General features: G+C 53.0%; 3 protein-coding genes across 3 annotated transcripts; 2 read left to right on the top strand and 1 right to left on the bottom strand.

The window, feature by feature from the left end:
- Positions 1 to 351: 351 nt before the first annotated feature.
- EAH_00008750 (hypothetical protein, conserved) lies at positions 352 to 4,934 on the top strand (the record flags this gene model as incomplete). The annotated part of the gene is made up of 8 exons (XM_013392000.1): positions 352 to 1,171; positions 1,346 to 1,488; positions 2,056 to 2,251; positions 2,837 to 3,360; positions 3,736 to 3,802; positions 4,369 to 4,466; positions 4,578 to 4,685; positions 4,800 to 4,934. 8 exons carry the CDS (start codon positions 352 to 354, stop codon positions 4,932 to 4,934), a joined length of 2,091 nt encoding a protein of 696 aa, XP_013247454.1.
- A 1,642-nt stretch (positions 4,935 to 6,576) lies between these two features.
- On the top strand, positions 6,577 to 16,720 carry EAH_00008740 (hypothetical protein, conserved; the record flags this gene model as incomplete). The annotated part of the gene is made up of 10 exons (XM_013391999.1): positions 6,577 to 6,736; positions 6,890 to 7,039; positions 7,193 to 8,392; positions 8,539 to 8,858; positions 9,013 to 9,103; positions 9,309 to 9,412; positions 9,525 to 9,654; positions 10,142 to 13,495; positions 13,650 to 13,802; positions 14,076 to 16,720. 10 exons carry the CDS (start codon positions 6,577 to 6,579, stop codon positions 16,718 to 16,720), a joined length of 8,307 nt encoding a protein of 2,768 aa, XP_013247453.1.
- Positions 16,721 to 17,295: 575 nt separating this feature from the next.
- Positions 17,296 to 27,287, bottom strand: EAH_00008730 (hypothetical protein, conserved; the record flags this gene model as incomplete). The annotated part of the gene is made up of 10 exons (XM_013391998.1): positions 17,296 to 17,684; positions 17,968 to 18,090; positions 18,231 to 18,354; positions 18,470 to 18,625; positions 18,838 to 18,959; positions 19,072 to 19,168; positions 19,330 to 19,440; positions 19,549 to 19,663; positions 19,872 to 19,914; positions 20,058 to 27,287. Coding segments are annotated over 10 exons (8,510 nt in total), but the record flags the coding sequence as incomplete, so codon positions are not given.

Here is a 27,287-nt window from a genome sequence, read left to right as displayed (position 1 = left end):
TCATGGCGAGACAACTGTAACCACCTTCCCAGGTGCGGTGAGACAACAGACACTTCCATTCGGAATTTCCATCACGAATGTTTAACAGCGTGCGCCTACGTGGGTGAGATCCCACTGCAACGTGGAATGGCAGGCTTCGGCTGTGTCCGCATCCTGGAGACTCGCAGGAGGGCTAAAACCTGCTGGGGGATCGGAGTCGTGGACTGTCAACCTCAACTGATACGAAGGGCTTTTATTTCTGTAGCAGCAATGCATAGGTCGTTCTGCTGTGATGCGGAGCACATCTCTTCACAACACAAAAAGCCACTAGAAGAGGGAAAAACAGTTGCTCCGTCGGCAGCTTTCCTTCAAATGGCGGTGCGTTCAGCGAGTGCAACAGCAGTAACGAGCCCATACGATCCAACGCAGCTTCCATTGGGTTGCTTTACGCCGCACAGTGATTCTCAAACCAAGCGTAGTCCCGCTGCAAACGCCCTACCAGCCCTTACAATCGCTGCTGCAGCTGCCATTGCCTTCCCAATCAAGAGGGGCAGAAACGGAGATGCGTCTCGCGAAAACGAAAACGCGAATGACTCGGATGTAGCTAAGCCAGGCAGCGAGTCAGCGGCCAAAGACAGAACTGCTGAATATGACCATGAGAGCACGAATTGCCTAAGTCATGGGGCTTTTGCAACTTATCCCTGGGGACCAGTTCTCCATGGACTCATGCTGATAGGTAGTGGACTAGAGGTGTTGCAGCAGTACTTCAGCCGCCTGACGCAGCAACTTCAAGGTGCGAACGGAGGCGTCTCAGCAGGTTCTCTGCGCGCAGAAAACGGCACAAAGCTTCTATGGTTTGTTTTGCAGTGCCATCTCAAAATTGTATGCTCGGCAGTTAATCAAGCTGTTGGGATGGCCAGACTAACCAAAGTTTACAGTAGTGACAGGTTAGAAACCAAGCAAAACATGCAGCCTGTGGAGAGAGACCACTCATCTGAGGCGGCGGGAGTTCATGAGAAACATGCGGACGGGGAACGTAATATTTTTGCGGGAGGTTGGACCTGGGCTACTCACTGCGCTGCTTCCTGTCAAAAGGCTTTGGTGGGAGGCGTAGCCGAAACAGCAAAGTACTCATCTGGGGCCCGGTTTTACCCAGGGCAACCGAAGCTGCTTGACACCAACGTAGCGTACAGTGAAACTGAGGGAGCCCCTACGAATTGCGTATGGTTGACGGCATGGTATAGAGCGTTTGCGCTATTCTTCCGAACTGTCGGATCTGCTTTGATGAGGCTACTCTATGTTGTACCTTTAGGGATCACTGCCGCTACCGCAGGATTGTGGCTGCTTGGGTTGCCGTACCTTTCAGCTTGTTTGCGGAAGCTGGGCGTAGGAGGCCATTGGGTACCCCATTGGGAAGCTATTGCTCAACGCGAATTGGAAGAGGTCATCTTCACCGCCGTCACCGCGGCGGCGTCCGCGGCTGGGCCAACATACGTTAAATTTTTGCAGGTGCTGGACATTTCCTTCCTCAGTTGGCTCAGCAAATCAGCAGACATCTGACCTCATGCACGGCTTTGTTAAGCAGTGTAATATCTTTGGACTAGAAGTGTACTCTTTTTGTGCGTTGCGTGCAGTGGATTGCTACACGGCCGGACTTATTTCATGAATCCCTCTGCTCGCGCTGTGCAAGGTAAAAATTGTTTACCAAGTTGTTGAACATCGCGTTGCTCACGAAGATCTACACAAATTTGAAGTTCCAAGGGTGCGGCCTGCTTATTTTTGCGAATTGAAGATTGCAGACATCAGTTCGTCCATTTTCGTACCCCCGAGCCGCTCTCCTTCTTCGCGAACAGTTTGGCAATGATGTGACGCGCCACTTGCTGCTCGACCCGACGTAAGCTGCCTCCAACCACCCTTGGTTGCCTTCAGCAGTGCTCATCTTCGGATCTGCATTGGTTTTTTTAAACTGGTGAGTATTAGTCCTTAATGCGTGCTAAATCTTTGGAAGCAAGATGAGCGTTGTAGAACTTTTTACCTTCTGCATTTAGGCCGGTCGGATGCGGCTGCATTGCCCAGGTTTACCGCGCATACCTGCTGCTGTCGAACGAAGCGAGTGAAAAGTCAAAACGCACTTTCCTCGACCATGCCTTTGTTCTAGGTGGCAGCTTGTCAAAATCTGCAGCTGCAGAAATCGGCAGCGGAGATAAGTTGCCTCCAGTCGCTGTTGCAGTGAAGGTCATGAGGCCTGGAGTGCGAGAGGCGATGGAATTCGGTGTGACAAGCCTTCCTGTCCGCATTGAAAAGCGCAGCTGCTCCACAAAAGCTGCTTCGTCCACCATCAGACAATTAAGTTTTCAGTGCCTTTTTCGTTCGTGCGACCTCTTTGCAGACCTCCGTATGATGCTGCTCATCGCCTCGATACTTCAGTATCTGCCTTCATTTGGGTTTGTTGCTGTGAAAAAGAGGTGAGGCGGCAGCCAATCGAGTGTAGGGGTGAGGGGTTCTCCACGTGTTGAGGCAGTTGCTTGGTGGTGAAGCGCTTGCTGCATTACGCGGCGGTATTAGGGGGGGGGCACATTTCATAGGCGGCAGCGAAGTGCTATTAGTGACGCAGCAATCAATTTTATTGTAATGCATAGCCACTGTTCACCCGATAGGCCTGAACAACGCTTGCTAAGGTGCGGTGCGCTGCTAGTTTGGTACGGATGCCGTGCCAAATGAGCAGGTTCTTACACGCGCTTCAAGCCAATGCTGATTGGCTCGATTCACGTACAAGATTCATCAAGACCAGCGATTTTGCCTTATCCCACTTCAGCATCTGCTCGCTTGCGCGTTCTTGTACTGTGAAATGATAGAGGCGTGCTTGTCTACCGCAGCGTGGAGGAGTTCGCAGTGGCTATGCGGCGGCAACTGGATTTTGGATTGGAAGAAAAACATCTGAAGCTCTTCCGCGCAAATTTTGGGCTTTCAACGATCCCTCTTCCTGATGATCTGCTACCGATGCGTAACAGGTGCAGGCGGGCTAGCCGGCCAAGGCAATGCGAAGCTCCCATGGAAGACGGGAAGGCAGAGCAGAAGGCAGAGCAGTATCACACCAACATACTGGGTTCCTTGTCGCGTAAGATACTTGGGATGCGTCGTCAGGTTACGTTTCCGTACCCATTTGAGGCTCTAAGCAGCAGCGAAGTGATTGTCATGACTCTAGAGTCCGGCTTCACTCTCAACCAGCTATTTAAAATCAGAGCTGAACCAGAGGAGCTAGAAGAGTCTCCACGCAATCAGCGGGACCTTCGCGAAGATCGAGGCCTAGCAATGACTAAACGGGAACAGGGTGACTCCCCGGTGTCCTTTCCCAGCCTCGCCGCGAAGAAGATTATAGAGGTATTGACTTCCAACCGAAAGGAAGGTCCCTAGGGGTTCTTTGTGGGAAGCTGTTCGTTCACTGTGTTGTTTTGCATCTGCGTGCATACTGCCTCCTGCTTTCGCGAAATTTCAGCGTCTCAGCAACGTTGGGATGATCTGCCTCCATTCATTCCTCCAGATGGTGTTCCTGGACAACTTTTTTCATGGGGACATGCACAGCGGCAATCTATTGTGCCGGTTTGCACACCAAAACAAAGAGGTATCGTGGTGCCCTTGCAATATGTGGGGGCAGCTATCCCTGAAAATGTACGGGTCAACTGTATTTTGCGGCATATATTAGACGTTTCGATGTCCTTCAGTTTTGTCTTTATGGGGTGTGGTGTGGCAACGCAGCTTATATTTCCCGTCTTGCCGGCAACCCTGCCAAGTCGGTTGCTCACAAATGTTCCACACTTTGACGGTCAGCCTTCCCTCTTCCTTGAGAAGTTTGATGGGAGGCTGTAACTGAATCCGCAAAAGCAGGCTCACCTTGATTCTCCTCAACATGAGCTTAATCGAAAAAGGCTGCAAGGGCAGCTTGGTAATTTTCGTGCAGGGTGCATTTTCCTCGACTGCTGTAGTGGATGCGCTTCAGGCCCATTGGAATTGGTTGTACTGGACTGTGGTCTAGCTGGCTCTTTAGATCAAGCTGATCGAGTGAATTTTGTCACTCTCCTGGAAGCCATAGCAAGGAAACGCGGACGGGAGGCAGGTTGGCGGACACTCAAGCCCACTTATCAGGAAGCAGGGTCCGCCCATTGGCGGGGAAGTGGCCAAACCGCAGAGCCAATGCCACACTCTACACGTTTGTAGGGACCAAGGTAGAAAGAATGAGCTCTGCGTTTCGTTATAAATCTCTCATATGCCCCTTAGGTTTCTTGAGGTATGAACGCGCTAATCAGGGGCTAATGTGCTCGTCTGCTGAGCAACTGTCTCTAACTAGGTCCGAGGCCTGCTAGTGTGTGATTATGTGCGGCCATGACACAGCTTTAGCCATGCTTCAGAGGGCTAAGAGAAGCTCCTGCCAGGATAAAGAAGGATTTTGCTCCGAGGTCGAGCAGCTAATTGATGAGCATCACTTTGAGGTGGGTCACATGAAAGGAATTACCAAGACGATTTAATCTCCATCTATTCCCTTCTGCTCAACTCATGTGAGCGAATTGTTGCTGCGTGTGCTGTGAATCGTCGCTTATCAGGAGGGCAACTCGCTGCAGATGAGTCGCGTCCGGCTTACGTCGTTGATGGGGCATATGCTCTCTGTGTCGAAAAAGTATTGTGTGGAACTAGACCCTTCATTCGTTTCCGTAAGTTACAGTTCGTTTTTCGTAATGAACGTGGCAAAACTGGACCAGCGGAGTAAAATGCGCGGAGTAGTCAGCAGGCAATGCTTCTCTACATCTTCCTGATGTGCGTCGCAGATTGTGGTGGCGATGTCTGTTTTAGAAGGTGTCGGGGCGCAACTCTGCCCTGATGCGGATGTGTTGAAGGCTGCGTTGCCCTACAGTCTGATGGCTGCGAAGCTCCTCAACCCTGACAGCAGCAGGAAAGCCTGAGGCGGAAGCTTCCACTGCGCAGCACTGAATACGCAGGCTAATAGGGGAGCTGTGCGCCAAGAATTTGGCCAAGTAGACAAAACTTATGGCTAGTGCCGGCGTGAATTCGCGACTTAGGCTGCTCACACCGTCACATATTGTTCTCGTTTTGGACAGTGGTACTTTACACGGTGTGCTTTGGCTGTGCAGAACCAATGATTTGCCTTTTAATGATGCCAGTCATCACGCCACACGCACTTTAACAGCTTGAAAACTGCGTTCTGCTCTGACTGGCCGGTGGTGCATGCCCCTTGCACAGTGAAACCGTCTTGAGTAGTCGTAGGGGAGGCATATGAAATGTGCATTACCACGATTTGCCGTGGTAAGCCACAAGTCAACAGGCTGATTGCTGAAGGGTGGGATGAGATACTTCTTGAGGCACATGCCTAAGTGGGAGGACCCAACTCCACAGGAACGGAGGCCAACTAGCTGGTCGTGCAGCGGTGGATGGAGGCTGGTGGAGCCTGCCCCGCAGTTACAAAAACTCCGAGTCCTCCTACCAAAGCAATAAAGGAGGGGAGAGCTCTGCCGCCGCCAGGTTCTCCATAGCCACTGACGACATCCATCCAACAAGGGGGGTACAACGAGCACTGCCAACGATTCCCCACACATATATAGATATGCCTTAAACGTGCTAGTAAGCACGGAATCCTTTTCAGTATTTTAGTAATGTTCCTCAGTTAGAGACATCCGGTGAACTGGAAGCTGGAGGACAGAAGTCAAGCGCAGCATCGATCCAGGCGGTGGTCCTCTGGGTGGATCTCTAAGCAGTGGCATATATTGCCCATTGATCCTCCATGATTTTCGTTTATTTTTTGGGAATGGTACATCTAAAATTGCTCACGACTGGTGGAACTAAGATATAGAAGGTCTCTTACTCTGATACGACGGCCAAGCATGCACGAAAATAGCCCCATGCAATTGCAACTAATACGAACTTCCACTGGTCTGCCTGAGACATTGAAGCTCTTTTGTCACTTGGATCGAATATGGCCTGAGCTTTCTGCACTAATATAGACGGGAGAGAACTTCGCTCCTGTCGTTTTGCCCCAGCAGCGGACCAAACGACCATCCGCATGTGCCGGTTCTCCTTCACTGGTATTCAAACTCCATTACTCAAAACCAAAAATGTTCTAATCTCATGTACCATCTGTGTTTTAAAACGTTTAACTTTTGACGGCGAAGAAATACCCATCTTCGGGGTCACTCTCGGGCAATTTATCGGCTGGGTGGTAAGCGGCGTGAAGCTACCTGTCACCCGGGTCACTTTCTGGCAATTCATCTGCTGATCAGCTGCATGAGAAGCCAATAAGAAGCGGTGGCAGTGCTGTATCCTATGAAGGAAATATGAGATGTCCGGCAGCCGGTAGTGCTTCTGCACCCGATACAATGTTGGCCCCAACAGGGGACTTTCCATGGGTAGCCAGTTGGCGAAGAGAGCCAGGTGGCCACCCAGAACGCCTTCCACTGCTCCAGGACAATCCTTTTGACTTCAGGCGTCTTTTCGGCATGCAGGCGAGTCCACATCCACGTAGTCTCTCCTGTGAACTTTGCATGCTTGAATCACTACTCACCAAGTGCAAGCAAGCTTTGTGGGGCTCCCATGCAGCATTCGATATGTTTGGCCATTTTGCAGTTTCCACCAATACACCTCACAGATTCCGTGGAGGCCGCAATCTCGTCTGACCTGGCACTTCCTGCATTGCGAGTTGGGGCAGAACTGCTGAAAATCATCCGATCTAATCTTGTCACAGTTGTCACCGGTAAAGCTAAATGATTTCGTTTATATCGCAGGACATTTTAGCTTATGGCATCGCGCCAATGCTGATGTATTCAGCATTCTTATCCTTGCTGGTTTTATTAGGTTCTTGCTTTGTGGGCCTGACAGGCAGTCGTGTTGCCTTGTGCTTCGACAGGTTCAACGGGGTGCGGAAAGACGACAATCGTACCGCTACTTCTCTTGCTGCAGCATAAGAATGCGCGGGTCCTGATAGCGTTACCTCGGCGCATTGCGACGCAGATGGCTGCTGAGCGTCTCAGGCAGCTCCTCGGAGACGAGAGACTCGGTACGCGCAGAGCATAGGTATAGGCAATCGAGCTGCGAACAGCTGCCTCTTCCCAGCAAAAGACGCGCTTTCAGTTATAGAATGGACGACGAATTCGCTTTGTGGGAGGGCACCATAGCATGCACCCTGCGCGCCACTATGGCTTGCTTGCAGGTCAAACCGTTGGCTACCACGTGGGCCACGAAGAAGCGTGCAAGTCGGATGAAACTCGTTTACTGTTTGTGACGGCCGGCATGCTCCGTAAGTATGTCACTGGCGCTCTCCGTCAGCTGCACATGATTGGGCAGGCATCCTTTGGCGGGGGTCCAACAACTGAGGAGGTGGTTCCAGGTAAAAGGCTGGGGTCAATCTTCCCATACGATTTTGTTCTAGTGGACGAAGTGCACGAACGTACAATAGACTGCGATATGGCCTTGCTGTTGCTAAAGTGCCTTGTTGCGAAGATGACAGCTGCCGCTATTCGTGCTGGAATGCAGCTGCCTGTTTTTCGTATAGTCGTTATGTCAGCAACTATCAGCGCCAACGATTTCTCTACTTTCCTGGCGGGGGATAGTTTGAACATTTTCGAGGCCGAACATGCAGAATGGATGGAAAAGACATCCCTGTTGCGAGTGAAGGGGGCGCTGCAGGCTGAAAGTCTAAATGGAACGCATTCAGCATCCTCCACGGTCGCGGCGGACCTAACACCCGCGGAGGTGCAAGAATACGAAATGAGGGAACGGGAGCGTCTTATTAGTTGGGCTAGGAATTTGGTGGTGCCCCTGAATGAGCTGGCGCGTTTGTGGAAAAGCCGCCGATCCAAAGATTCCGCGGCTATATTCCAAGAGCGACACCGGCCGATGCCATCAAGTGCCCCGTGCAAGAGACAGCATTGGAGGCAGATATCGGGAACAGCAAGTGCGAGAGGGAACTGTGTTGAAGTGGCGAGACGAACCAACTTCGAGGTAGAGGAGCTTTTTTGGGACGACATCGTGGATTTAGCACGCTCTAGCATGACTGCCACAGTTACAGACCTTCTGGATATTGCAAGCCCTACACTACTACGCTATATGGGCATAGATCCGGAAGGCGGTGGAATTTGCTCTATGGTGGCACAACAAAGCTCTGCGGATGAACGAAAGGCACGAACAAATCTCAGCAGGGGAGGGGCACTCCCTTACGACTCTTGTCACGGGGATGCTGGCAACGAGTTGAACCAAGAAGATGTGCATGCCGGGGGAGGCGTTTTTTGCCTTGACAAGCCCAGACTAAATTGGTGGTGTCTCGAGAGTGCAGCACGTCTCCTGCTGCTGATACACGTTCAGTGCCTACTCCGAAATGTTCCCCAGCCGGGCGTGCTCGTGTTCCTTCCTGGTACGTTCGGTGACACTTTGAATTACTAGCAACTACATCGTACACAGAAATGCACTGCATGGGCGCGTAAGGATTGTTCGAGTAATGCCAGTTGAGAAATATCCTCTGGGAAGCTTCCGGTTGTTCGGTCACTACTGGTGGTGCAGGGAAGCCTGAGATTTCACGCATGGAACAAGCGCTGGACCAAGCGAAAGCAGAGGCTGCTGTGGCTCTATGCAGTGTTCGGGATAATCTGCAAGAGCGAATTAGACCTGACAGTACGCAAGAAAGTGCAGGGCCAGTGCAGCTGAGGGTAAATCTGCAGATTTTGCGAATTCATCGCGACGCTGAGACAGGAGACTTGAAACGCGCTAAGCAGCATGCTCCAAGTTCGACGTGCATGAAGATTATCCTCGCAACTAACATTGCGGAGAGCAGCATTACTTTCGTGGACGTGTGCATCGTCTTGGACTTTGCGCTTGTCAAGGTGGGCCTGCGTAACTTGTACAATGGAGCTTTTAACGCTTTGCGGAGTAGTGACAATAAAGGCTAATATCGGACTGTTCTGTGCTCTAAGTCAATCCTGCTATCAAAACTTAGAGTTCAACACCTTGCGAGATGCAAATCTGGTTTCACCACAGGAGAAGCATGTGCACGCCGTCACCAAAGCCCACCGTCTACAGCTACGGTGGGCGAGCCGCGCTGCCTTGGACCAACGAAGGGGAAGAACGGGTAGGCAATGTTCACCAGTCTTGCCAGCGTCGTGAGGCTAAGCGTATTGCTTTTCTGCACTTTTCTGCCAATCACCTGCAAAAATAATGTCTTGGTGTGATGGGTCGGAGGTGCTTTAAGAATAGCCCACATGACCTGTTGAGGAATGTTAACGAATTCTTCAAGGCAGATGCAGGCAGCCGAATACAAGTTGCTGCTGCTACAGGGCGGGTGAGAGACGGGACATATTTGTGTCTGATACCACGGGAACTGTACAATTCCCTTGAGCCATTCCCCTTACCTGAGCTTCAACGGCTTCCTTTGGAGGACGTAAGTAAACCCTTCTGCAGTCTGCTGGATGCTCTCTACTGTTGGCATTTTTGTAGACTAGGGTGTTGGTAGCACCACTGTGACTCCCGCACTGGCGCATGCTGCCTTCCAGGTGCTTGTGGACATCATGGCAGCTCTTCCCGGTGAGAGCACTGACGCGTCTCTCTTTTTCCTTTCGCAAGCTCAAGACCCACCGGATGTTGGTAGAGTGTACGAGGCTCTATGCAGCATGGAAGCGTCAGGTAAGCAACGAATATAATCTTCGTGATACTTATTATACCATTGTTCTGAAGCATCGGCCCTGTTGCGCTTGAAGGGTTGGGCCGCTTGCACAGACCAACGGCAACATTGCCCCCACAGAAGGCGTTGCTACTCTGTTTGTGCAGGTGCCCTCAAGATACGGTCTCCATCCTCTTTATTTTCGCAGATGACGCCACTTGGTCACTTGGCCTGCTGTCTTGCATTGCCCGTGAAGGTTGCTCGGATCATTTTGCTCTCAAAAGCTTACGGAGTCTTGCCAGCAGGCTTGTGGGCTGCGGCTCTTCTTCTTAGCGACAAGCAAACCATTTTCGAATGCCAGCGTGAGAAGAAGAATTTCCTGAGTTGCTGTTGTCTACAGCCGACGGAGTCCTCTCGCAGCACGGTCTGTTGGGAACAGCACGTTCCCCATTGAGTGAGGTGTGAGGCAGTATTAACGAGTTTTGCTTGCGGTTTGGGTGTGTGCTGCAGCGAGGGGAGTCGACAAGAACAAACTGCCTGATGCAGAACTGCTGCGCTGGGTGGTGGCCCGCTCAGCGAGACTTGCTTTTGCTTGCCGCTTGAGAGACCGTCTATTTCCTGAGGCAGCTCACAGAATGCACCTACAATCGCGTTCAAAGAGCGAGCTAGGGGAGTGGCCCACCGTGAAGACCGACAAATCTGAGCAGGCCCCTTGGTTGCAAGAGCCACAGTGCACTGGTTCCGAAGACACAAACAGTTTCATATGGGGCGAATTCATTCCTTGTGACATATGTGTCGATGTTGTGGCAATGCTGCACCTGCACAAAATACATGGTAACCGCCTTTACCAGCTTCAGAATCATTTGACATTAAGTGCAGACAAATTGCAGCGGGGAGACGCAGTGCAGCCGAGTGACAGTAGATTTCCGTATTCAGTGCAAGCCATGAGGCAGCTTCGGAGATTTCTCGCAATGAGCGGCGTATCTGTTCAGGGAGTTGCTGATGTGGCTTCGCAACACCAATCCATCTCCCGTAAACTAGCTCGTGTTGGGATTTTGAGGTGTACTGAGTCCTGCAGAGCGATGCCGCCCATGAGCACGGTCTCGCATTGCAACGAATACAAGTTGAAGGAGCCTTTGGGCTGTGGCATTGAAAGTCTTGTTTGGCGTCTGCAGTTAGTCCTTGCCTGTGCATGCATGCCCTTCGGCTTTAGCAGAGTCCGGGACAGCCCTATGCAGGCACCATTTAACTTGGGTCAACAGCCCAAATCTCACTTTGCATTCAATGTTCTGTGTCATGAGGCTTTCCAGGAGAGGCCGGATTTGAGGTGTCACGACGCACTGGTCGAAGCTGCGAAACAGAGCTGTTCGGAAGCTACTAAGAGCTGTTGGCGTTTCCCGTCGAGGGCATGGGACTCTCCGCTCACGTTCTTGTGTATGGAAGCACCAGAGCGTTCTTCAAGGAAGCAGTTGCAGCGCAGATATTCTCAGGGGGCTGGGAAGTTCTGCATCAGCGATTCTGCATCAGGCTGCGTGTGTTCTGTATCGTTTGCGGAGGGTTATTCTGAAGTTCCTTCAATCCGTCAGGGTCACTTGGAAGGTGAGGCCAATTCTCGTTTAAGCTGTGACACAGAATTAAACAAGCAACGTTGGTCCCAACAATTTTTTAATGGAGAGATGGGGCTACTCCTGCGCAGCAGTTGTAGCACGGCGTTCTGTCTGAGGCTGGCCGTCGCACTGCTGAGGGAAACCGACCCCTTGGCTTTTTTCTCCGATTTGGCCTGTACTGGACAGCTTTCGAGGGATGCGGGACGTGGTACAAGAGTTCTCCTTTACAACTCCTTCAGGACGTGGGTGGACCGGCAGAGGCGGTCCCATGCAAAACTGTCTGAAGAGTTCGAATGCATGTGCTCACGACTCAAAAGTTTTGGCGTTCTCGAGGATTCTCATGTTGACGGTTGGTGTGCTGGGCAGTCTCGGAGCTTGGGGCTATCGAGGCCTACTGCATGCGCGCCAAGAAGTGTACCTCTGCGTGACTTTCTGCCAGTGGGGATGAGCAAACGCATGAGCTCATCACCTGAGTGGCTGGATTCTGTGAGGGTTCTTGAAGGGTTTATATGCCGACTTCTTCTCTTCGCTGCTCATTCTCGAACGACGCGACGGTTGGTTCAGTTGATGTACACCACGTTGTTGGAAAGACCTCAGGGGCTGCGGCAGCTGCTAAGTGAACAGCAGGGAAACTGGCCAATTGCTCGCTCGGAGATGGATATGATGGATAGGGCTAGGGAGGAGCTCACTTCAATATTTATGCATCCATCAATCAGCGGACGGCTTGCTAGCTTCGTGGGGCCGTTGCAATTCTTTTCTCTCAGTGTGAAGGGCTGTGTACCTCTCTCTGATCTGTTACTCTGTGAAGGGTGGGATTTTGACTTTAAGGGGATTCGCCCTGGGGTCCCCTTTGGGCCTCTAATTAGAGTACAGGAGCTGCTGGGCCCTCTGCTTAGTAGCGGCTGCCGCGCGCTGCTCCCCACAGACGTGCAAGGAGTTGCAGAAGCTGTTAACGAGTTCTATAGCAGCAAGCAGGTGCAGGCTCGACAGCAGCAGGCTCGTGGTAACTCCAAGAGGGCAAAGGGTGGTGGCCTTCTTCGCCATTTGGAAGAGCAGAAGCAAGGCCACACGCCCACGGTATCTGTGTGGACGTCCCTTGTGGAAGAGGCAGTTGACAGTCTAACAGCTGCAGCAAATGCTGCGCTGGCACGCCAACGGTCCACGAAATCTGGAGATGGGACTGCAGACCCAATTCAAGGCGTATGCAGGCTGCTAAGCGCAGCAACGGAGGCGACTCAGATTGTGAGTGCCTACTGGAGGTGTTGTGGTCTAGTGCACGCACAGCCCAACGCCAGAAGGGTTCAACTTCTTGCGTTCGGGGATAGCCACCGCAGAGCATTGTTGCAGTGGATTCACAGAGCTACAGGCGGAATCGACTTAAGGGCAGCTGGAAGGAGGCAAGGAGAGTTGAGGGGGCCCGAACTTGAGTGTATTAACCAGCCTTTGTGGGCATCGATGATGCCTTTCGCCGACGAACAGTGCCCTCCAACGAGTGCTGGCACTGGGCCATTGCCTGAATTGCAGGTGCCGGATGCAGTACCGCGGGTTGTGTCGGTAGAGGAGGAACAAATTGAGGAACGGCTGCTGGAGGCAGCTGAGAAAGCCGAACATGCTGCAGGGGGAGGCTTCGTGAGCGCAGGCTGTCTAGGAGAGATAGTAGCACTGGCGATTGTAGCGGCAAATAGGCTACTGGACTTCCAGAAGGAGGGATGGGATGAAGCACAGCACCATCGAGAGAGCAGATCAAAGCCACGGCCACCGGCGGAAGCTCCAGCGAGCCCAGCCACTACTGAAGATCCACCTCTTGGGAGGGTTTCTACAGGGGGGGCTGGAACTGACTCGAAGGACACCTTGCAAGACTCATCAAGCATAAGGAAAGCTTCCTGGTTTAATAGGAAGGGCAATTCCTCCCAATTGTATTCAGTAAAGGCGGAGCCTAATTCGCTTTTCGGGCCGTGGCACCAACGCGATTCATTCCATCAGCAGGAGGAAAGCAGAGCACACTCGCATACTCTTGAGTCATCTTTTGCTGGTAGGAGGGAGGTAGCACAAAGAGATGCTGGTAATACGGGTAACCTCCATGATTTACACGAAGCGCCTTTCTCGAGCGTATCGCACAGCTTCCTGAGGGCATTTTTAGTCCTAGATGAAGAAGGGAGAAGCCGCAGGAGGCAACGCGGCCGCCCGAGTACAGCCCGTGTTTGCCGCATCTCAGAGCAGTCGATTCTTCACAGCAACGGACCATTTTACCCATCAAGTAAGACGAATGCCACCGTATTTTCCATACAGGGCAGTCTGTTTTTCCTCCTTCATTGAGTATGTCATTGTGTTGCACTCAAGTTGTTACGAGCTACGCTGTAGTCAACACACTCGTAGATTTCTTGTATTTTGAAACTGTATTTTGTTTTAAGGCTACTCGCGGGAGTTCTTGCTGCTCGGTCTGAGCGAATGGGATACCTCAGCTGGCCTTGCCAGCGGGGGTTCGGACTTAGGCGCGGCCTCATTGCTGCCACCGTTGCCTCATCTAGAAGAGTTACTTCTCTTCATGTTGGCACCGGTTGTGTGTATCTTTCTGTCGAGGCGCTGTTTGTGCTATTGCTGCAAGTGTTGCCCCTGCAATCCTGTTCAGAAAGCGGAGGGAAGATGCAATTCAGCGGAAGGTTGTGCTCATTCCCCGTCAAGCACTGGCGGGACGGGTCCTTCCCACACTTGTTCTGACTCAGCAAGGGCTGACTGCTGTCCATTTTGCTTGCGGGGAGCCGTGTGCTACGCTGTTGTGTCTTTCGGGGGATTTCGGGAGTTTGGCTGGGTTCCTCGTTTCCTGTGGAAGGGTGCAGATATCTTACTGCTGAATGATGCCCGATCCATTTTGAGTGACGTGTTTAACCACCCCGATGTTCCAATCACTGACAATTGCCGCACTGGTACCACGAAATGGAGCGTAGCAAGTTTTGAAGACAATGATGACGGCGCCGGGGACAGCAATGATAACAGGATGCCCTCTGACAAAGCGAAGGGGGCAGCTGGCGGATTGGATTCTCACGAGTCGGCTGCTGGAGCATGCCTAGACAATATTTTGGGACAACTACTGCGCCCCAAGATTCGATTGCAGTACAAACAGCATTTAGGGGCTACGACAGCTACTGCACGTCTCCGGTCACGAGCCAGGAAGCCACGCAATGCAAGCGAACAGCCAAACATGAGTCCGCAGAATTACACTGCATCTGCCTGGGACAGAGATGCGCCCTGCTGGAAGAAGCTGGACCATGCAAAGCAACAACAAGGGCAAGCTGAAAGTGCAGTAGAGGCGTCGCTATCACCTATTGTCGTTTACGACTTGCAAGGAGCAGCAATGGACATTCCTGAAAGAGCAATGACTCCACCATCCGGATGCCCTACACGGACTTCTCGGTCACCAGGCTTACAGGAGGGGGCAAAAAAGCATCACCACCAGACGCAAAAAAATAAGTCCCAAGGATGCGTGCATCTGGATTCCTTGGCTATGATTATAACAGAGTCGGTGACGTCTCTGCACGCCCCTCAAGCAGAGAAAACAGCCGTGCTTCCTGAGGGGGCCAGACCTAGCATGTGGGGTCTGCCAGTTTCCCTGTTGATGCTTAGGCACATCCCTCAACATCCACCTCTCTCTGAAGTGCAGCCAGTGGAAGCCTGGAGAAGCTTGCCAGCAACTCTTTTGCCTGACTATGCAGGGAAATTGCTCCTTCAATGTGCCAACAGCTGTTGCAGGGTTCCACTGGGGCACGCTGGGGATCTGAAGCGAGTTTCCAGGCGGCATCCGCTTGCTGACGGCCCCCCATGGGCAAAGTTAGCCTTTAAATACTTCCTGGAAGAACTCGCTTCATCTACAATAGCATCGGCAGAGTCAGGCCTTCCATCTAGACGAACTAGTGTGGGACGTTATGTACCTGAGAGTGTACCTGGTAGGGGAACTTCTGTTCAGAGCAACTTCGGAAGTCCTGTAACCACGCTGGAAAATACCCTTCTTGAGTGGCTGCAAGAAACAGAGTTGCTGAGACCTGAAGGGGTGATGGAGATCCGGACAGACACTGAACCAGCAAAAGAGCGTGAGCTTTGGGTGATGAACACCGCGAAAGTTCTCCAAAGACAGACGGAATGCAAAGCGTGCTACGTGAATGGTGTACAAGTTGCGGCACCAGGGCGTCCGTGCAACAACTGGCCTTGTGTGATGGGCCGCTGTTTCCGCCAGCAGCTGGTGCCTCTACTTGACGATGAACATGCTTCTCTTGCAAAGCTGAAGCTGGAAAGCCGGTTATTGCTTACCCCGTCTAGTCTAGCTTTCGTCTCCACATATATAAGGCCTCTTCTGCGTACGCGCCGGCGACTAGAAAGCCTTCTCAAGGTAAAACAAGAAGAGGCATTTCAGACGGAAGCCAGTTCAGCAAAACTCACTCAACAAAACCGGATGAAGCAGCAGCACAGCCACATGGTGGACAAGTTTGTAGAATGGGTTCTGTGTGGTGGACCCGTCCGACACATCGTTGGTTTTCGCATTTTCGAGTTTTTCGTGTTCCCTCCGGACTCACTGGTGGAGATAGCAGGGCACACGGATGCGCAGCGCGTGTACTTCTGGAGACAGGCTTCTTCTAACATTGTGCCGCGAAATCCGGTTGACTTTCCAAGGAAGCTGAGTGGCGGCCCTCTCCTTTCGTTCTTCGATGCCCTAGAGTTGGGCCGTAACAATGGAAATCGAACGGCGGAACATGACGGCGGAGTACTGCAGTCACCAGACGTATTCTTCGCAGCTGCAAGATATATTCACAGCTACGAGAAGGGGGTTCAGCAGAAGGACTTGGAAGCGTCAATTACTTTTGTTGACCATTTAGCCGAAGTAATTGCACGACATTGCATGTGGACAGCAGAAAAGATTCACCTTAAGGATTCGGAGATGTACCAGAAGTTCTTTGTAGAGTCGTGGGACATCTTGAGGCCAGTTTCAATGGGGACAAGTGCAGCTATTGCCCAACAACCACGCAGTCACTCTCAAAGTTATGGACACCAGAATGCGAGCGAAGGAGGACAACCGATTTCTTCAGAAAGCAATGGGCATCTGAGCAGAACACTGCAGACTCTGCTGACCGTTGCATCACCGAACCTGCAAGGAGCCCTGATCCCTTCGGACCTGTTCGACTGGCAAACGCGTCTGCTGCAAAAGCAGCGAAATGCAATACTCAGGCACGTGGACACTGCTCTACTGTCGCTGCCAAAAGAATGGTTGGAAGGCAGCTGGACAATCAGCCGAGTCGTAGAGGAACAGTCTCCAATCTGGCGATGGTCGCCAGATGAAGAGGAGACGAAACAACAGCAAGAATTGAATCAGGCTACGCAGGCAAAGCGGAAAGCTGAGGAGAAAGACAGAAAGATGAAGGAATCCAAGGAACTAAGAAAACGGCTGGAAATGGAGGCCCTGGAGTCGTCGAAACGTATTCGGCAATTTCGGTGAAGCTGCTATGCATCTGTTCGGGTCGGTCTTCACACTTCGATAGGGCACTCTACACCAAGCTTAAGGAGTTCTTCGTCGTGTATCAATGCTCATCTCTTGAAGGTCTAACACGTCGGCACTCCACCATTGTCGAACGACAAGGAAACTATGGTCCTTTCGTACAGTGGCATTACCGTACGCTGACAATTTTGAGCCTACTCGTAGCCTTCGCGCGACTTGCTCACATTGTTGTGGGTTGCCGTAGGTGGAGTGGACGTTTGGCGTGCGCTTTCATATAAACTAGTTTTGGGATGCTTTTTGCACAAGCATTTCCATATCCGAGCGGGCTGAAGGCCGATACAAGGGAAGGACCAATACTACGGCAAATTGCTGCAGAAATATGTAAAGTGTAGTTGTTTCACCAATGCCGAAAATGTGCATGACTAAACGAGGAAAATGCAGTAAGCTCCTCGGAAAGCCAAGGTGCGGAGGTATGATGTGTTTACTACTGGTCAACGCTTTTTATTCATGCGGACTGCTCATGCGGTTCTCAACGACATTCCAAAAACGCTGTGTGGAGTATTACCACACAGAAGTCATTCATCCAGCACTTTGCTGGCATGAGATTCTGTTTCTGCCAACCACCGGTGGTGGAATTTTTCACGAGACGAGGCACGTTCAACTGACGTCTGCCGAGGTGCTAAACGGGAGTCATGCGCCAGCATCCGCTGAGCGGCAATGCTGCTAGCTCTACTGCCAGCAACAAAAGGGACATGCACTGGATTGCAACAGTTACGCGCGGCGCCGAGGTTGCCCTGGAAATTATGTCCATGAGCCTGGCTCCTCTCTACATTATGCCCCGGGGGTGAAAAACTGGAAGCAACGGCATCGCCACCAAGCCTATGTGCTCCGTTGGGCTCATTGTCGCGGGCATCGAGGTGGTGTTGGTGACTTCCGGCATGAGAGCCACGGCTATTTAATGATCCTACACATGTGCCACATGTGGGACAGCAATATAAACATCTGTGATACAACCACTTGATGCTCAGCAATATGCGCATCTGGGATACAATCACTTGATCAACATTCTTGGTACTTGTATGCAAATTCAACGGTACGTCGTTAGGCGCAGTGTTGCCCTGAAGGGAAGAAGCTTCATGGGTGATCCGCTGCTCCTTCATGCTCACTACAGCATTCCGGGTGAGCAAGTAGGGCTCTTACGGATCTTTTTCCGTCTGCATTTGGCCGCGTCTACTCAAGCCACCCACCGCTGGTGCGTGGTTCATTTCGTTTGCGATCGCCTGATTCCCGTAGAGCTATCTCCCTGTAGACCTTGCGGATTGATAAGTTGACGAGGCGGAAATATTCTTGCATTTGGGCATCCGACAGCTCTGCAGCCAGAATTGCAACAGTGCAGGCAGGGCGAGCTGCTGCTACACTCATACTCTAGGCAAACCTTGGAAGCTAGTGAAATTGTACATGCATGAACCATTAATCATTTTCCACAGAGGAGGAAGATACTATAACGTACCCGCATAGTTTGCGTCCCCGTTGAGAAACAGGAGCCTACGCAGTTTTTCTTCCAAGTTTTTCTCTATAGCGATTAGCCTTTGCAGGTCCACGTCATAGCTGTTTATTTGCTGGGTCATGGTGCCCTGAAGCATGCAATAGAATCAATAAAAATACATGCCTACATGCTCTAACAAGATGATGAAGCGATAAGCTACTCGACATAAGGGGTGGGGGCAGTGAAAATATAGTCGAACTCGCCTGTAGCCTCTTGTAAGCCTTTTTGTACTCGGAATGAACGGCTTTAATATGTTCCAGATCGTCTCCTAAAGCCTTGATTTCCTGTAAGGCTGACTCTTGTACCGCAGCGCACTCTTCAGGGCCAATTCTGGCGACAGGCTCCTCGGGGATGGCAAACTGAGCAAATGTCAAGCCACAGGATATACATACAGGGACTTCCTCAACCATCTTGGAACGTTGGCCAGGAGCCTAGCGGGATAAGAGATGGGAGGAACGGAAGGGCAATCTAAACAGTTAATTTTGATCAACCGCTCTGCAGACTCTGCACGCAGAACCCCACTGCCGATGGCATTTCTGGGCCATGAAAAACCACGTCCACGAATACTCACTGAAGACTTGGGATCTGGAAGGCAGCTGGAGGAGTACGGCAGCAGTTGTTTTGGTTTCTTGTGGCTTTCTTCTGCCGACCCGCCTGCTCTCTGCGCCTGGACAACTGTCAACTTGTACTGGGCTGTGCATGCGCAGACCAAATATATAAAGGATAAATACTAATCCAAATAGCATCAAAATGAACTGTAGCACGGGCTACAGCTGAAATATACAAGCGCACAAGACACAAATACCAGCCCTACTCAACGGAAAATGTTTGGACACACTTCCTTCCAATTCTTGCGCAAGCTCTTCAAGCTCGTCCACGGAACAAGGATGGAGATCTTGGGCCTAAATTGAAAAACGCAACAATGGAGACAGTCACGACGAGATGACACGCCTGCAAATGCGTGAAGATGGATGCGTCCACCCCCTAGACAGGCCCACGATCTGCATGAGAAATGTCCTAAACAGCAGCGAACATAAATGGAACTCTGTTGTTCACAAATCACCGTCAGGACAATGAGACGCTTCTCAACCTCTTGCATTTGTGTGTGTCGTCTTCCGTAGCAAACACGGCAATCGGCGGCAGTCTGCTGCAGGGAGCTGTGAACTTGGTCAGCCTAAACAGCGCACCGTTCAACAATAGCGAGAAATTCATCAGAGTGCATCGTTGTGAATAGGCAAGGCAAATATGACAACACTGCACAAAACGCAGGGCGCAGACGTACCGCTTTGAGAGCACTGTAGTAACTTGTCACCTCCTGTGACTGCACCTCCAGTTGTTGCTGGAGGGTCTCAAGCTTCATTCGAATCTTGGCAAGCTTGTCCAAAGCCGTGGAGAGCCTAGAAGGCAAAATAATCGCAAAGCAACTTGGTTTGGAAGCTTTTGCTTTTCCGTCAGCTCCCAAAGGAGCCACCAGCCGGAAAAAACAGAATTTCGTACCAAGCGTTCACTCTTGGTTTCAGCTGCGTGTGTGTGTGTGTGTGTGTGTGTGTGTGTGTGCGTGTGCGTGTGCGTGTGCGTGTGCGTGTGTGTGCAGTATGGACTTACGCCATTGAAGGATCAGTCTGCAAATCGTCTTGAAGGCTCAAAGCTGAAACAAGTAAGAAAAAAGTACGCAAGATGTCTGCAGTGAATAGGACGCATGAAAACTGAAGTGCGGGCCACCGTAACAAGAACAACAACCCTCACAAGTACGGTGTATCAAAGTTGCCGGTTGCTCGCGAGGCGACGTACCAGGCTCTTTCTCATCATTTGTGTCAACGCTTGCTGTGCGACTAAAGAAGCGAGCACATGAAGCTGTGGGGTGGAGAGATTGAGGACGGCCAGCTACTGCGTTCGACGCCTTTTCTTCTGTGCCATCTGCATCCACTGCCGAACCACCATGCCGTGTGTCTGACTGAAGCTCGCCAAAACCGGAACCAGTAATGGAACGAACGATATTTGAAGTGGACGTCGTATGCCGGATAGGAGGGCCATGCTGCGTACGAGCCGCTGTATTCCGTGGAAGATCAAAAGCGTCCTCCGTATTGTTAACTGGCAGCCTCTCCGGGCTGCCCTTGCCGACACTGCTGCTTGACTCAAGTCCTCTACTCCTGCCCTTGGAAGTTGCCAGCAGCTGCGCATGCAGCAGCTCCTGTTTTTCCTGCTCAAATGCTTGCCGTTGCTCTTCCAGGCGCTCTCGCTGCTCCTTCAACTGCTGTCTCTCCAGCTCTAACTCCTCCCTTAGCTTTTTTTGCTCCTTCTCCAGTTCCTCTTGTCTTCGCCTCAGTTCGTCTGCCTCCTTCTGTTGTTGCTCTTGCTGCACCCGGAGTTTCTCGGATTCATCAAAACTGACGTCCCTGCTTGAAACTGCAGATATGGGGCTTTTGCTATGCAACGGATCGCGCGTTGGCGTATCTGAAGGAACGCATGCCTGCCTTCCTTGGGAATAACCTTTTTGATAGTTTTCGTCTGCTGTGAGAGGATAGCTGGCCGATGGGTGGGAACTCTGTGTCTGCCGGACAGGCTGGTTGCAGGAAACTGTTTGCACGCGCGGTGTCTGCAGCCCTTCAACTGGGTAGACCGACTGCACTGTGGGAATTGAAAACTTCCCTCCTTGGTGATCAAAATAGCTAGGGGGTGCCGTGACACGTTCACCCACGCCGTACTGCACGCGAGTCGGCGACTCGACTCGGATGGCGTTTCCGTTACCAGGCCCATAGCCTGGGTAGGGACCCAAAGGTGACGAAAAGATACGCATTGGAGAGGCTGCTGCATAGCCACCTGGTGGAGAAGGTACTACTGGAAGTCCTGCCTGAAGTCGAGGAGTTGGAATTTCAAGAGAAGAGTATGTGTCCCCATGCCGTTCAACGGGTGCGCCTCCCGAATGTCCCGCCACTCCCCACGCCGGCAAACAAAGTGAGCACCTGCAGCCCGGCCTGTGAATGTACGTACGAACGGCCGATCTTGATTCATCTTGGGCTACCGAAACCGGCTCCCCACACGCCCATGGTCTCCTTGGCTTCGGCATAGTGTTGGAGTTCAATTCGCTACTCTCCTCCCTGGCCTGGCTCTGTGACGTCTTAGCTGTTGGGCAGCCACTATGTTCCACAACAGTGGATCTTCGGATATCCGGTGCCGAGCCAAATTCGTACGAGGAGAAACCAAGCAGTTCTTGCACTAAAGGATTGAGCGGCGAGCACGAGAGCCGCTTGGCTGGTTGCACCGAAGGGGTTGGCAGGGTCTCTCCCGATGAAGCACTTCGAAAGGTCTCCTCCTGTGTTGAGTAGCCTTCGTTTTGTTGCAAGCCTCCTCTACCAGACTCCTCTTTCCCGAAATCTTCCGAGGAACTTCGAGAAAACAACTGTCTTTCACCTTCTTCACTGGCGAATGGCCGCCTCAGCTGCAGAGTCCACAAAGACGAGGCAGACAAAAAATTACCACAAAAAATATTGAGGGGCATCCTGCAAGCCAATGCAGGTTGGTGAAGCGCTAGTCGCTTTTTCATCGTTCCCTTATACACAATTGGGGTATGATGGGCCACTAGCGAATCAGCACTGGCGGAGGCCGGAACTCCCGGTCTGCGCGCCTTGGAGGGCTCCTTATCTCCCGCTCCCCCCAACAGCATTTTGAGCTTTTCTTTCCTCAACCGGTCTCCACTTATTTGACAAGCCCTGCCTTGTGGTTGTTTATGCAGAGCGAATTCCACTGCACTCTCCAGAATACGGTGTGTTGCCGCCATATCCAAAGGCTCCGAACCTCCCCAGCCGATGGAGTTGGCACGAGCCAACATAGGCACTGACGAGTCTGACTGCCGTGGACTTGTCGGCTGTACCGCGTAGCCATTCCCTGGATGCATCCTTTGAAAATCCATGTGGGGGATTGCAGCGCCTCCATGGGCTGTCCGCAGGGTCCCCCATGAACCCCATCGAGTATGCGTCCTTCCGTCGAACTGGAAGTCAACGTGCGTGGCAGAGAAACTTCTGCGCCCTGGGGGATCAGCAGTGAGATGCCGTTTTGCTGCTCCATCCGGAACTAAATGGAGTCCACACCCGCAGCCAGTCTGGCTGTAGTGTGAGTCTTCAGAGCTGATGCTCCTCTTTCGTGCGACAGGTCTCTCCATGTTGCGAGACAGAACACATCTGGAATCTGCTAACGGCAACGTTCTGTATACCAAGCAAGACCTGTCTCCGTCAGCTACAGCATAAAGTTTAGACAAGTCCCCCCTATCAGAAGAGAAAGATGAAACTTTTTCTGCGGATGACATGGAGCTTTTGAATAAGTTACCATCCGAGCTGCGGGGGCCCGAAGAGTTGACCCCACCTTCGGCAAGCCCTTCTGAAAACTTGGAAGTAAACGATTCACGAATTTGCCGTCTGTCCACGTTTGAATGGGTCGGCCCAAATGCGCTGCTAGATGTTGCTCCCCGCCTCGGTAAAACGAGGGGCCAAGGCTCAGCTGTAAACTGTTCACCTTCTGCAGGCATACTGCTGCACATCCACTGGGCTTTATGAGGCAGATGCAAACTTCCACTGTGGCGCCATAAAGCTGAGTCCTTTCTACCAAACCCATGAAGCATCGTCAGAGCGTTCTGCCGCTTGCTCAGTTGGATCCCCTTGCGGGAGCTGCTGGTGCTGGTGCTAAAGGAACGCTTCTTAGCGTCGTCTGTGGATATGTGATGTCCCTCGCTTCCTTCCCGGATAGCAAGACACTCCTCTGCAGCAGCTGTTTCTGGCACACTGTTGCCGCGCAGTGCTACTCCAGCACCAAAATGCCAGAGAAAACTTTTAACGCCGTCCAGTTGTACATCCCGCAATCGCTCGCCTATGAATCTGCCTCGTAGGCGGCTCTTCAAAGACCGCCTAAGCACACCAGTTTCTGCATTGGAGGCGGAAGCAACGTCTGCTCTGGAGGGATCTTCCTCAAGCCCGCGAGCAGCAAGCCGACCGTCGTTAGTTGTTAGCTTCTCTTGACAAGCTCCAAAGGCCCCCTGCACTCGAGAGTGGGCGTCAGCAGAAAGATGCTCTTCCTGGATGCGCTCCTCCGGCGCAGCAGCGGTTAACCTGTCGTTCACAACTCCTCTCGCCTGTGGGAAAGGTGCCTTGCCTTTGACGCGGGTGGGGCTAGTGCAAGGTTCCCGTGAAGTAAACACAAGTTGCGCCAAGGACGAAAGCGCAGCGGCGAGGCCCAAAGCAGGAGCCGACCAATGACTCGCTCCCAGAGGCTGCCGCGAAGAGAGACTTGCCTGGGAGCTGGAAGCAAACACTATTCTCGGCACCGGTGAGGAGACGCAAATGCCCGCATGCACTTCCTGCCGCTGGGCCGCTTCTTTACCTTCCAGTCCCTCAACGTGCAGAGGTAGCACGGTGGGCCGTTCCTCATAATTTGCGTATCGGGGAGATATCTGCGCTTGAGTCCTCTTCAACTCATGCAGGGTTCTGCTCTCCTCGTCAAGCTCGGTGTTATCCTGCGACAAGGCCCTCGATGCAATGGACACCACAGGGGACGATAACGGGCAGCTGGCAGCTCCTAATGAAGGCTCAGCGTCTCCTCCCTGCCCAAAGGCTCTGCTAGGAAACTCTCTGCAGGAACTCCACTTTTCGTACACACTGGAATCTCTGCTAATATTTGTCTGGGCGCTCTCGCTACTCTGATCACTTCTTTCCTCGCTGCAGCAGCTACTGCAGCTGCTCCTGCTGCTATCATAGCTGCTGCTGCAGGATTCACTGCCACTGCAAGAGCCTTCGTGGTCGCTGCTGTTGCTGCTGCTGCTTCCCTCGCTGCTTCCCCTACTACCAATGTAGTACTGTTCGGTAGCCTTGCAGATGCAGCAAGAGTTTGTATCTCTGCTGAATGCACGGTCGCTGTTCAGAGTATCGTCATGCCTACGGTTGCAGACTTCATGGCTGCTAGCGCAGTTACATGAAGATACTGTTTCCGAGCGTCTTGAGGGACTCCCAAAAGGACAGCTGGGTGGGATTTGTAAGGCAGATGGTTCCTTCTCGCCTAGGCATCGCACCTGCCGTAGTTGCTGTTGTGCGTAGTTTTTCCGTGGCTCGTGGTCTGTAGACTGGGCTCCACTCAAGAGTTGCGTCTTATCGTCGCGACAGCCGAAACCATGTGCCTCACGGAAAATGCGGACCGACGGATATAGAGAGCCTGTAGAAAGCATAGTTTCCCCACAATGTTCCATTTCTGAATTGTTATCCTCGCCACAACCATCTGGGGCGCACTCACACCAATCGGATACTGCCCCGCCATTGAAGGAAGCCACTCGCAGTCTTGGATATCCTGTAGGAGCCTCTGTCCGGTTCTGGAGCGTCTTCTGCCCCGTTTGCAACTCTCCAAGACTTGAATTTCCATTGCTCCCAGATGGCGATTCTGAATTCCCGAAGGCGGCGTTGGAAGCATCCTGTGGTTCCACGTTCTGCTCGCAACCCCCCCCTTTTACAAGCGTCCCCTGCCTCTCCCCTCGCTCCCCTGTTTCATCACAACGGGCTCTACCCTCGCTGGCAAACGACGCCTTGAGCTTCAGCTCTTCGGCCTCCCCTACACCCAAGCCAAACACATTCTGGATGCCTTCGTCCAACTCCACTGCCTCCCGCGAGAAACCTAAACTGCTGCATGATGATACACAAGCTCCACCCCCACTCTTTGTCAAAGACTCTTGCCTTGTCTGGGGCTCCTGCGTATTCCCGCGATCTCTGCCACCCTCGCTGGCGCGCGACGCCTCACGCTTCGGCCCTTCGGCCTCCCCAACAGCCACGCCTGTGGCATCATGGAAGCTTTCGTCCGCCGCTCCATCCTCCCCCGAGAAACTGACAGGGCTGGAAGATGACGCACCGGCCCCATACACAGTCAGTGGCGGAGCCCCCTGCCTTGCCCCCACCTCAGATTTATCTCCAGAAGACCTTCTCCTCTCGCTGCCACGCGGGGTCTCGTGCTGCGGCTCTTCCGTCTCTCCTCCAGCCCCATTTGACGCATCGTGGAAACTTTCGTCCAGCGCTGTATCCTCCCGCGCAAAAGCCAAACTGCTACAAGGCAAAGAAACTGCCTCATCCACACCAACTAGTAGAACGCCCGGCTGTGCCCTTAACTCCGGCCTGTCCCCAGATGTGCTTCTACAATCCCTGACGCTTGCCCCCTCACGCTTCGGCTCTTCCTCCTCCCCTCCAGCACCGTTCAGCGCATCCTGGAAGCTTTCCTCCACTCTTCCAGACTCCCACGCAAAACCCAAACTGCTCCACAGTGACGCAACTACCCCTTCCAAACTGACTGGCTGCGCGCCCCGCCTTGTCGTGACCTTCGGTGTATCTCCAGATGACCCTCTCCACCCGCTGCCAAGTGGAAGCTCACGCTTTGGCTCCTCGGCCTCCCCTCCAGCAACGTCAACCGCATCGTGGAAACATTCTTCCGGTGCCAAAACCAGCCGCGAGAAATCCGAACTGCTCCGGTGTAATAGAGCAACCTCTACCAGATTGACTGGCAAAGACCCTTGCCTTGTCTGGGACTTCTGCGGATTCCCGCGACCCTTGCCACCCTCGCTAGCGCGCGAAAGCTCACGCTTCGGCTCTTCGGCCTCCCCAGAAGCCTCGTTTGCCGCATCCTGGAAGCCTTCGTCCGGCGTCGCAGCCTTCCCCGCGAAAGCCAAACTGCTGCATGAGGACGCACAAGGCCCATACACGTTGGCCGGCAAGGACCACTGCCTTGTCTGGGGCTCCTGCCTATTCCTGCAATTCACGCCACCCTCGCTGGCGCGCGAAGTCCTACGCTTCGGCTCTTCGGCTTCCCCTCCAGTCACACCTGAGGAGTTGTGGAAGCTTTCGTCCGCCTCTCCATCCTCCCCAGAGAAACTGACAGGGCTGCAAGATGACACACCAGCCCCGTACGCACCAACTGGTGGAGTGCGCTGCCTCGCTCCCACCTCAGGCCTTTCACCATATAAGCATCTTTTCTCAATGCCAAGCGAGGCCTCGTGCTTTGGCTCTTCGGCCTCCCCTCCAGCCTCATTAACTGCATCCTGGAAGCTTTCGCCCGCCTCCACAGAATCTTCCGCGAACCCCAAAATGCCCCATAGTGATGGGACTGCCCCCACACTGACTGGCTGAGGCCCCCGCCTTGCTCCGAGCTCCTGCAACTCTCCAGATAGCCTTCCCCCCTGGCTACCACGCAACGCCTCACGCTTCAGCTCTTCGGCCTCCCCACCAGACCCATTCAACGCATCCTGGAAGCCTTCGTCCGCAACCCAAGCCTCCCCTGCCAAACCTAAGCTGCTACAAGGCAACGATCCCGCCCCCGCCAAAACGGCTGGCAGAGACTCCTGCCTTTCCTGCAGGTCTTGCGCATCCTTGCCAACGTCACCGCCCTCGCTGCTACGCAACGCCTCACGGTCCCGCTCTTCGGCCTCCCCAACCGCCCCGTTTATCGCATCCTGGAAGCTCGCGTCCGCCTCCTCAGCCTCCCGAGAGAAACCCAAAGAGGTCCAGGGTAATCCCACTGCCCTCGCGTCACTGGCTGGCAAAGACCCCTGCCTTTTCTGGGGCTCTTGCGTATTCCTGCGACGCCTGCCACCCTCACTGGCATGCGATGCCTCACGCTTCGGCGCTTCGTCTTCCCCAACAGCCACCCCTGAAGCGCTGTGGAAGCTTGCGTCCGCCGCTCCAGTCTCCCCGGAGAAACTCAAACAGCTACGAGGTAATGATCCTGCCCACGCCGAAAGCGCTGGCGGGAACCCCTGCCTTGTCTGGAGGTTCTGCGTATCCCCGCCAACGTTTCCGCCCTCGCTGCCGCGCAACATCTCATGGTCCCGCTCTTCGGCCTCCCCAACCGCCCCATTTATCGCATCCTGGAAGCCTTCGTCCGCAACCCAAGCCTCCCCTGCCAAACCTAAGCTGCTACAAGGCAACGATCCCGCCCCCGCCAAAACGGCTGGCAGAGACTCCTGCCTTTCCTGCAGGTCTTGCGCATCCTTGCCAACGTCACCGC

Source organism: Eimeria acervulina, genomic scaffold (genome assembly GCF_000499425.1).
Source record: "Eimeria acervulina Houghton genomic scaffold, Eah_scaff42, whole genome shotgun sequence".
Lineage (NCBI taxonomy): Eukaryota > Apicomplexa > Conoidasida > Eucoccidiorida > Eimeriidae > Eimeria > Eimeria acervulina.
This window is presented reverse-complemented; position numbering and strand designations above follow the sequence as displayed.